General features: G+C 44.2%; 1 protein-coding gene across 6 annotated transcripts in view; it reads left to right on the top strand.

The window, feature by feature from the left end:
• The first annotated feature begins 305 nt into the window (after positions 1 to 305).
• The window catches only part of kcnv1 (potassium voltage-gated channel modifier subfamily V member 1), a 59,059-nt gene continuing 48,637 nt past the window's right edge, over positions 306 to 10,727 (top strand). For 2 of the 6 annotated variants that reach the window (XM_038809750.1, XM_038809752.1), the window contains exons 1-2: positions 333 to 461; positions 4,457 to 4,475. Coding sequence is in view for 1 of the 6 variants with exons in the window: in XM_038809749.1 (XP_038665677.1) it covers positions 433 to 461; positions 4,457 to 4,475 (48 nt within the window). In the remaining 5 variants the exon portion in view is untranslated. Of the gene's footprint in view, positions 462 to 4,456; positions 4,476 to 10,727 lie in introns of all 6 variants that reach the window. The other 4 variants (XM_038809749.1, XM_038809751.1, XM_038809754.1 and 1 more) reach the window with 4 other exon arrangements.

Below are 10,727 nucleotides of genomic sequence, written 5' to 3'. Positions count from 1 at the left end.
GCATGAAGCTCAAAAGACTGCTCCAAACTTTTCCTGGGTGACCGACAGTCGCTGAATTGTTGGGGGGAGGGGGAGAGATCCTGGGATGCGAAGAGCTACAAAGTGACTTTGTGGAGCTGGGAGAAAGTGTCCCAATGCAGCTGCGAGGGAGAATGGCCCCTCAGTTAGCAGCGGGCACCTCTGGCAGGGCTGGAGGGGGCTGGGTGCAGCGGATCTCATTTGCTTTCCCCGGGACCACGTGGATTGGGATGAAACATCTGGGAGAGAAAACATCTGGGGGGGGGAGGGCAGTCACTGGGCTGGGAGCTGCCCGCATCAGTCAGAGCGCTGCGGCAGGGAGCGCACACCAACCAGGACACCAGCTCTGCACAAACATCCCAGTGCCCCTTGGAGCCGGCGGGCAGTGCCAGCTTCTGCCGGGCACCTCCATCCATGAGGATAGAATCTGACCCCGCACCCAGGTAGGTCGCTCTCCGACTTCCCCAGTTGCACATTAGTTTTATTGACCGTTAACTCTCCCAACAGTTTGACATCGCGTTCATACTGTGTGCCTTTCCTGTCCTTGTTTATATCCTTGCTATACGTTGAGATATATTTCTGCTGTGTGACATTTTTACCCTCTCCATTCTTCTTGTCACTTTGCTTCGGAATCACTTCATTTCTGTTTGATCTCAGTGACCTCTCTGCCCCCTCCTCGACTGGAGGAGTAAACATATTTAAGCTATGGTGCAGTCCGGCTATAAATGTGCACACGCTCTTCATGCTTCTAAAACCCGTTTGAGTCCGTTTTCAAACGTGGACCATTCGAGTCCATTCTCCCATCTTTTAAAAGTCCAGTTGGGCAGCTGCCAAGGTCTCTGTTTCAACTTCCCATCGCTCCCTCAATTATTTTATAACTTCTAAAGCTTTGCCATTCCCCTCTATTGTTGCTATGACCAGGTGACCTCAATCCTATTGTTATTTTCTTCCTCTTTGGAAGTTTGCAGAGGTGCTTATAAGAACTACTGGGATCAATTTGTACACAGGAGTGATACAATGATGACACACCAGGTCCCTTTGAACATGCATCCAGCATACAGCTGACAATCCATAAGTTAGATGAAAAAAAATGCTAGTGAGGAAAATCCAAGTAGATCCATCGCCATGACAATTGTTCTCACAGTGACCTACCTGACGTGGTTTTGGAGCAAGTTTTGTCTTTTTGCCACATTAAGTAGATTTGTTTCAAAACTCTACTAAACGGGTTAATAGTCCTTCAACGCAAGAATCATTACATGGCGTCACATAGCATTTAGCACCATAGAAACAAGCCATTCAGCCCATCTAGTCCATGCCAGCATTCATGCTCTACACAATCTTTGAATCCTATCAAAATTCTCGTCTGTTCGATTCTTCCTTGTCTGTTTGTCAAGTTTGTCCTTAAATGTATCTATTTCAGTTGTCCCAATTATTGCTTATTGTTTCAAGCTCCATGTTCCAAACACTTTTTGAGTGAAGAAGTTTCTCTTGAATTCCTTATTGGATTCATTAGTAACTTCACAATCTTTAAGAAGTACTTGGATAGGCACTTGAAGTGTCAGAATATTCAAGGCAATGGGCCAAGTGCTGGGAAGTGGGATGAGTGTAGATTAGAGTTTTTTTTGTCCGTGAGGGTTTGATGTCGGTGCAGCGGCTATACTTCCTCAGGAAACTTAACAAATTCGGCATGTCCACATTGACCCTTACCAATTAGTGCAGCATGGTAGCACAAGTGATTAGCACTGTGGCTTCACAGCACCAGGGTCCCAGGTTCGATTCCCTGCTGGGTCACTGTCTGTGCGGAGTCTGCACGTTCTCCCTGTGTCTGCGTGGGTTTCCTCCGAGTGCTCCGATTTCCTCCCACAGTCAAAGATGTGCAGGTTAGGTGGATTGGCCAGGATAAATTGCCCTTAGTGACGTAAAAAGGTTAGGAGAGGTTACTGGGTTATGGGGATAGGGGGGGAAGTAAGGGCTTAAGTGGGTCGGTGCAGACTCGATGGGCCGAATGGCCTCCTTCTGCACTGTATGTTCTATATGTAAATGTTTACAGATGCACCATAGAAAACATTCTATCTGGCTGCATCACAGCCTGGTATGGCATCTGCTCGGCTCAAGTCCGTAAGAAACTACAGAATCGTCAACATAGCCCAGTCCATCACGCAAACCTACCTCCCATCCATTGATTCTGTCCACACCTTCTGCTGCCTTGGGAATGCGGGCAGCATAATCAAAGACCCCTCCCACCTGGGTTATTATCTCTTACAACCTCTTCCATCGGGCGGGAGATACAAAGGTCTGAGAACATGCAATAACAGCTTCAAAAACAGTTTCATCCTTGCTATTACCAGACTCCTGAATGACCCTCTGATGGACTGAAACTGATCTGTCCACACATCTTCTCTACTGAGTAGCACTACACTCCGTGTGCTTCACCCGATGTCTGTGTCTATGTCATTACATTGTGTATTTATCGTATATCCTATGTTTTTCATGTATGGAGCAATCTGTCTGGACTGTACGCAGAACAATACTTTTCACTATATCTCTCGGTTCAAGTGAGGATAAACCCAAATCTAAGTCTAAATGATGGGTTGTAGGGCCTCTCCTATACTGTATGATTCTATGTTCTATTTATGGCCCCTGGTCTCCCCCGTCAGTGAAAGCATCTTCTCTACATCCACCCAATCACATCTTTTCATGATCTTAAAGATCTCTTTCTATGTTCTCTTTTCCAGAGTTTTATCTTATGTGGTCAGTGTAACTTCTTATTTGTTATTTTCTACATTACAACAGTGACTACACTTCAAAACTACTTAATTGTCTGTTAAGCACTTTGGTTGCGAAAGCTGCAAAATGAATGCAAGTCTTTTGTTTTCTTTACAATGCTAAGATATCTGTTTTGCGCCTTTTCAGTGCATTCATACCCTTTTTATAATATTGTCCATATTGCTGTGCATAGTACTCCATGTGTGCTCCAATCAAGATCTTATACATAACTTCGCTGTTTAGTAGTTCTAGAAATTAATCCGTGTTTTTTTTAACTTTCATTTAAATGGGTTTATTAACCTGCACTTATATTTTAAATGATTGATAAGCCCCCTCACCCTCCGTGATCCCCCATATCGCTCTGCCCCTCTATCCCATTGAGACACTTAGGCCAAGATTTTTCACGGAAGAAACATTTAAAAAAAAAGATTTTTCACGGAAGCATAAGCCCCACATACTGGCTTATAGGTTAGGGTCACATCCACCCCCATCAATCCAGTAAGCAGCAATGGGGTTTTATGATCATCAAGCTGCTAATTTATAGAATCATAAATGCATACAGTGCAGAAGGAAGCCATTCGGCCCATCGTGTCTGCACCAACCCTCCGAAAGAGCACTCAATCCAGGTCCATTGCCCCTACCCACCCTATCCCCGCAGCTCTGAACCTAACCTGCACATCCCTGGACACTAACGGGCAATTTAGCATGGCCAATCCACCTAACCTACACATCTTTGGATTGTGGGAGGAATCCAGAGGACCCGGAGGAAACCCACGCAGATACGGGGAGAATATGGAAGCTCCACACAGACAATCACCCAAGACTGGAATTGAACCCAGGTCCCTGGCGCTGTGAGGCAGCAGTGCTAACCATTGTGCTTAGGTTCAGGCTTCTACCTTACGAGGGAGCAGATAGCTCACACCTCTCCAGTCTCAGAAATGCCACTTGGAGCAATGATCACTTTTGGAACTACAGTCAGTCCCCACTGGAGGAGAACATAGAACATACAGTGCAGAAGGAGGCCATTTGGCCCATCGAGTCTGCACCGACCCACTTAAGCCCTCACTTCCACCCTATCCCCGTAACCCAATAACCCCTCCTAACCTTTTTGGTTTGGCTACCAAGGGCAATTTATCATGGCCAATCCACCTAACCTGCACGTCTTTGGGCTTGTGGGATGAAACCGGAGCACCCGGAGGAAACCCACGCAGACACGGGGAGAAAGTGCAGACTCCGCACAGACAGTGACCCAGTGGAGAATCGAACCTGGGACCCTGGCTCTGTGAGGCCATAGTGCTATCCACTTATGCTACCGTGCTGCCCATGGAGGCGAGATAATGAGATAGGGATGGTTTTCCCAAAGCCTGCCAGGACCTATTCCTCTTGAAATCTGTGTTGACCATTCTTTATTATATTCTTAGATTCTAGATGTTTTTCTATTATATTTTTGAATCAGGATCCCATTATCTTTCCTACCACCAATATTAAGCTAATTGGTCAATAGTTCCTTGAACTTCTTCCATCTCCATTTATGACTAGGGAAACCAGATTCGCTGTCTATCAGCCATCTTGCACTATGCGCAATTCAATGTAGTTACACATATATATTTGTGACTCTTCTTTCTCTTCCATGTCTTAATTTAATATGTATGGATGCAATCCATGAAAGCAGATGTTTTCTCCTCTCTAAGGTTGGTCAACTTATCAACTATTTCTTCACTTTTTAACTTCTATGTCTCCACAAACTTTATCTAAAATCTTATCATGTTGTGCTGGCTAGAGTCCCAATGTTTCCCTATAGTTATTTATCTAATTTGCTTCATTTCTTATTACTAAATTCTCAGCAGTGCTCCCTCTTGTTGGGTTTTTTACATGCTGGGTAAGAAATGAGTCCTGTATATATTTTTTAATAATTCCAATCCGTGTACTTCTGCTACCGCTTCTTGCCAGTTTATTTGAGGGTTGTTAAAATTTTACGCAGTTCTTATTGTATGCTCTTTACTCATTTTACATTTTTGCTTTCATATTTCATCCTTTGACTCCCTTTCACTATTTGCTGGCCTGTAGTATACCCCTAGTGGTGTATTAATTCCTTATCAATTCTCTCAATCGAAACAGATTCTGTTTTCATCTTTCTGATAGTTAAATGTTCCTGTTTCCGACTGAAATTATGGTACCTTAAATTAATACAGCTACTTCAACTTACTCCTTGTTTCTCTATTTTTTTTGGTTATCTTATAACCTGCAATGCTTAGTTGCTATAAAACTATTAGAAATAAGAACAGGAGCAGGTCATTCGGCCCCTCGAGCTTGCTCTGCCATTCAACAGGATCATGGCTGATCCAACAACATTCCTCACGTAACCCTTGCTTCCCTTGCCAATCAAAAATCTATCTATCTCAGCCTTAAATATACACAAGGGCTCTGCTCTCCAGCTCTCTATGGCAAGAAGTTCCAAAGGCTCACAACCCTCTGCGAGAACAAATTCCTCCTCATCTCAGTATTAACTGGGCACCCTTTTATTTTGAGACTATATCCTCTGGTCCGAGACTCTCCCATGAGGGGAAACCCCCTCCTCATCAACCACCCCCCTGCCCCGTCCCCCCAGCACCTCCCCTGTCAAGGCTCTTAAGAATCCTGTATGTTTCAATGAGATCACCTCTCGTTCTTTTAAATTCTAATGAGTAGAGTCCCAACTTGTTTACCTTTGCTCATAAGACAATCCCTCCATACCAGGGATCAAACTAGTGAACCCTCTCTGAATCGCCTCCAATGAAATAATGGGTGGGATTCTCCATCCATTCATGGCAGCGGGATTCTTGATCCCGCTGCAGTGAATGGGAGGTGTGGCTGAGCATCAAATGCTCCGTCCTCGCTTGGGTTGGTCACGGGGCAGACTCAGTATGGAGAATGCTGGCCAATATCTTTCTTTAAATAAGGGGACAAATTAACTACCCAGTATTCCAGACATGGTCCCACTAGTACCTCACACAGTTGCAGCAAGGCCCCCACCTGCTCCTGCATTCCAACCCCCTTTGAATAAGGGACAACACTCCACCAGCCCTCCTGATCATCTGCTGTACCTTTGTGCCAGCCCTCCACGTTCCACGGGCAAGCACCCCCCAGTGCCCCCGTGCTGCAGCCCTCTGCAGTCTCCTGTCCATTTCAGCGACCTCGACATTTGGCTCCTTGCTACAGATTATTGTTCCCATTGTACTGTTTTGATTTGGATGTTATGTGAAGAGAGCTTAGTTCACCTTTAAAAGTTCCTTTAATTTTTTTTCTAACAGTCCTTTTGTACTTGCGTTTTATAACTGTACTTGTTTTCTGACAGGTGCTAACACATTGACAGCACCTTTTGACCCTTTTCTGGATTTTTCGTTACATTTTGTGAAATCAATGGTGGGAAAAAAATCCGACCTGCTTTTAAATCACACATTTTATTTGTACAATGCTGCCCCATAACTTTGAGTACCTTGTGTGCAATAAATATTGGATTCAGTGTTCTAAATTAGTTGAGAACCAGCATGTGCAGAAAGGATTGCCTCGATAAAAGAAAACATGCAAGTTGTATCATGATGTTTGTTGATGCATAGCACATTCAACTGTCTTCAACACAGATATCTGGGAAAGACAAAATAAACTTACACAACTAGTCTGATGTTAAGTACGAGGGTTATGGATATTACATCTTGTCAATGAAGTTCTTCAGGTCCAAATGTTTACATAGCTATGCCAGTAAGCCATTCAAGTCACCATTGCTGTCAGTTTTTTTAAAATTTGTGGAGCTCTTTTCAGGCTAATATGGTGGTATCTGAATTGCTATCCTGTTCGCTGTCCACAGATATATGTGAAGAAAATCACAAAAGCAGGCATTATCGAGCGGGCCAACATCGTAATCATTTTTTACCAGTGACATGCACAGCAGTGTGAACAATTCTTCAGATCTGCTGGCTTTGCAGGAGTTAGGAGGCCAATGTTTGCACCCATATTATTGTTTTGGCTCTTGTGCACTGAATTCCTCATTTGGACTGCATAGATTTCATATTCCATGTGTAACCAGCGACATTGAATAATAATTCATTGAATAATTGGGCAGCACAGTGGTTAGCACTGTGGCTTCACAGCGCCAGGGTCCCGGGTTCGATTCCCGTTTGGGTCATTGTCTGTGCGGAGTCTGCACATTCTCCCCGTGTCTGCGTGGGGTTCCTCCGGGTGCTCCGGTTTCTACCCACGAGTCCCGAAAGACGTGCTTGTTAGATGAATTGGACATTCTGAATTCTCCCTAAGTGTACCCGAACAGGCGCTGGAGTGTGGCGACAAGTGAATTTTCAAAGTAACTTCATTGCAGTGGTAATGTAAGCCTTCCTGTGACACTAATAAAGATTATTATTTTTATTACAAGTGAATTCATTTTTTCCAGAGGCTTCCATAATGTCTTAATTTTAACCATCTCTACCATCTTTATTTGAAGGGCAATATAAGTGGAAAGACTTCTTTTGGAGTATTATGCCTCCAGTGGTCACACTGCCACCTTAAGCTGACACACTGCCACCAGGGGCTCGTTTAGCACAGTGGGCTAAATTCCTGGCTTGTAATACAGAACAAGGTAGTAGCTCAGGTTCAATTCCAATACTGGAACAAGCGCCGGAATGTGGTGACTAGGGGCTTTTCACAGTAGCTTCATTTGAAGCCTACTTGTGACAATAAGCAATTAATATTATTAAGAGTCAGAAAATTATGGGTTTGAACCCTTATTCAGGCCCTTGATATCATTATCGACATTGCCACATCCATTCAATAATGATAGAGTGTTAAAATGTTCCAGATTTTGAATGAGACATTAAACCAAGATCTAGTCAACCCTCTTATGTTGACACAAAAGGTAATGTAGCACTATTTAATAATAATAATCTTTATTGTCACAAGTAATAATAATAATAACCATTTATTGTCACAAGTATGAAGTTACTGCGGAAAGCCCTTAGTTGCCACGTTCCGGTACTTGTTTGGGTAAGCCGGTACGGGAATTGAACCCGCACTGCTGGGCTTGTTCTGCTGTCTAGCCCACTGAGCTAAACCAGCCCAATACACAAGTAGGCTTACATTAACACTGTAGTCAAGTTACTGTGAAAAGGCCCTAGTCGCCACATTCCGGTGCATGTTTGGGTACACAGAGGGAGAATGTCCAAATTACCTAACAGCACTTGTGGGAGGAAACCAGAGCACCCAGAGGAAACCTACACAGACACGGGGAGAACATAAGAACATAAGAACTAGGAGCAGGGGTAGGCCATCTGGCCCCTCGAGCCTGCTCCGCTATTCAATTAGATCATGGCTGATCTTTTGTGGACTCAGCCCCACTTTCCGGCCGGAACACCATAACCCTTAATCCCTTTATTCTTCAAAAAACTATCTATCTTTACCTTAAAAACATATAATGAAGGAGCCTCAACTGCTTCACTGGGCAAGGAATTCCATAGATTCACAACCCTTTGGGTGAAGAAGTTCCTCCTAAACTCAGTCCTAAATCTACTTCCCCTTATTTTGAGGCTATGTCCCCTAGTTCTGCTGTCACCCGCCAGTGGAAACAACCTGCCCGCATCTATCCTATCTATTCCCTTCATAATTTTAAATGTTTCTATAAGATCCCCCCTCATCCTTCTAAATTCCAACGAGTACAGTCCCAGTCTACTCAACCTCTCCTCATAATCCAACCCCTTCAGCTCTGGGATTAACCTAGTGAATCTCCTCTGCACACCCTCCAGCGCCAGTACGTCCTTTCTCAAGTAAGGAGACCAAAACTGAACACAATACTCCAGGTGTGGCCGCACTAACACCTTATACAATTGCAACATAACCTCCCTAGTCTTAAACTCCATCCCTCTAGCAATGAAGGACAAAATTCCATTTGCCTTCTTAATCACCTGTTGCACTTGTAAACCAACCTTCTGTGACTCATGCACTAGCACACCCAAGTCTCTCTGAACAGCAGCATGCTTTAATATTTTATCGTTTAAATAATAATCCCGTTTGCTGTTATTCCTACCAAAATGGATAACCTCACATTTGTCAACATTGTATTCCATCTGCCAGACCCTAGCCCATTGACTTAACCTATCCAAATCCCTCTGCAGACTTCCAGTATCCTCTGCACTTTTCGCTTTACCACTCATCTTAATGTCATCAACATGCAGACTCCACACAGAAAGTGCCCCAAGCCAGGAATCGAACCTGGGACTCTGGAGCTGTGAAGCAACAGTGCTAACCACTGTGCTACCATGCCATCCCTTCAAGAGCATCAAGAAGCACTCCTGGTGCCCTGGCTAACATTTATCTCTCAGCTAATATCACTAAATCATGTTTTTTTTAAGGTTTTGCTGTGAGTAAATTGGCAGTCAGATATCTCTACATTAACGGTGCCTGTCATGTGCCAATTTGATTCCTTGCACATGATATCAGGAAACAACTAATGCCACTTCACTCCCCAGCTGCAGTGCTGAAGACCTAGGCTCCAGACCTAGCCAAATCACGAGATAAGCTACTCCCATAACACCAGCTTTACCCGACAAAGTGGAATATTGCCTAAACATGTCATGCCTACAAGACGCAGGCCAAGTCCATCCCAGCCAACTCCTGCCGCATGTGCCCACTCACAGTTATCAGTTAAATGAGTAAAAGAATTGTCAGCAGTGCTAAGAAACTGCTCTGACTCACCATTAATGGCATTATAGCAAAGAAACCAGGAATTCTGTCCATTCTCACAGTGTTTATATACCATGTGAGCCTCATTCCATTCAATTTACTTCATCCCACTCTATAAAAATATTAGAATAGACTAGAATACCTACAGTGCAGAAGGAGGCAATTCGGCTCATTGGGTCTACACTGATCCTCTGAAAGAGCACCCCACCTAGGCCAACACTACCACCCTATTCCTGTAACCCCATAAACCCCACCTAACCTTTGGACATTTTAGGGACAGTTTAGAATAGCCAAACCACCTCACCTGCACAATTTTGAACTGTGGGAAGAAACCAGAGCATCCGGAGCACAATGGAGTAAATGACATGGAAAACTGAATTGAACTCCGACAAAAGTAAAATATATAGCGCAGGCATCATTGTGAGAATGAAGTATGCAATTAATGTAATTGATTATCACCAGGAGGCTTAGCAAGGGAACCTGAAGAGATAGCCTGCAAGTTACACCCACGCAGACATGGGGAGAATGTGTAACCTCCACACAGACAGCCACCTAAGGTTTGAATTAAACCCGGGTTCCTGGTGCTGTGAGGCAACAGTGCTAACCACTGTGCTGCCCCATCTCCTAAATCTTTCTCACTCACATACTTAAATATGATATTTATCTCAACCATTCCACGTAGTGTTGCTCGTTCTGGTGAGTGTGCTTTACACTCAATTGGCTCTGTTTTATTCCTTAGCTCTAGAGTTGCCAGGTATCTTTATGATACCGCCACGAGGTCCAAGTTCAAGTTCAGATCAATGACTCAATACACCAGTTAGTAAGGTTCAATCAAACACATTTATTATTACACGGTAAATCGATACTGATGCAACTAATACTAACGGACTAAACTATTCCTACCACTATAAGCCAATACTTATCTTCGATAAGGGAACACACTGGATCAGGGAACAATAGCCTCTTGTTCTGTCCTGAGACTGCAGGCTTCCCAGTTGGTACGGGCTAAGGGGTCAGGAGTGTCTAATCTCATAGCGTGCGTTGGTTGACACTTACTTGTCGGTGTAGCTGTTGGCCAGGCCTGTCCTTCTCACGGTCAAGTTCTTAGAGAGCTGCTGCAAAGGTGTTCTGCTGGGAGGACCGGGTAAGAGAGAGAGCTGGACTTGGGATCTGTCCTTTATAGGTCACAGGGGCTTCGCGCCCATCTGGGCGGACCCTATACCTGCTTGCAATCGATT

Source organism: Scyliorhinus canicula, chromosome 10, assembly GCF_902713615.1.
Source record: "Scyliorhinus canicula chromosome 10, sScyCan1.1, whole genome shotgun sequence".
In the NCBI taxonomy this organism is placed as follows: domain Eukaryota; kingdom Metazoa; phylum Chordata; class Chondrichthyes; order Carcharhiniformes; family Scyliorhinidae; genus Scyliorhinus; species Scyliorhinus canicula.
This window is presented reverse-complemented; position numbering and strand designations above follow the sequence as displayed.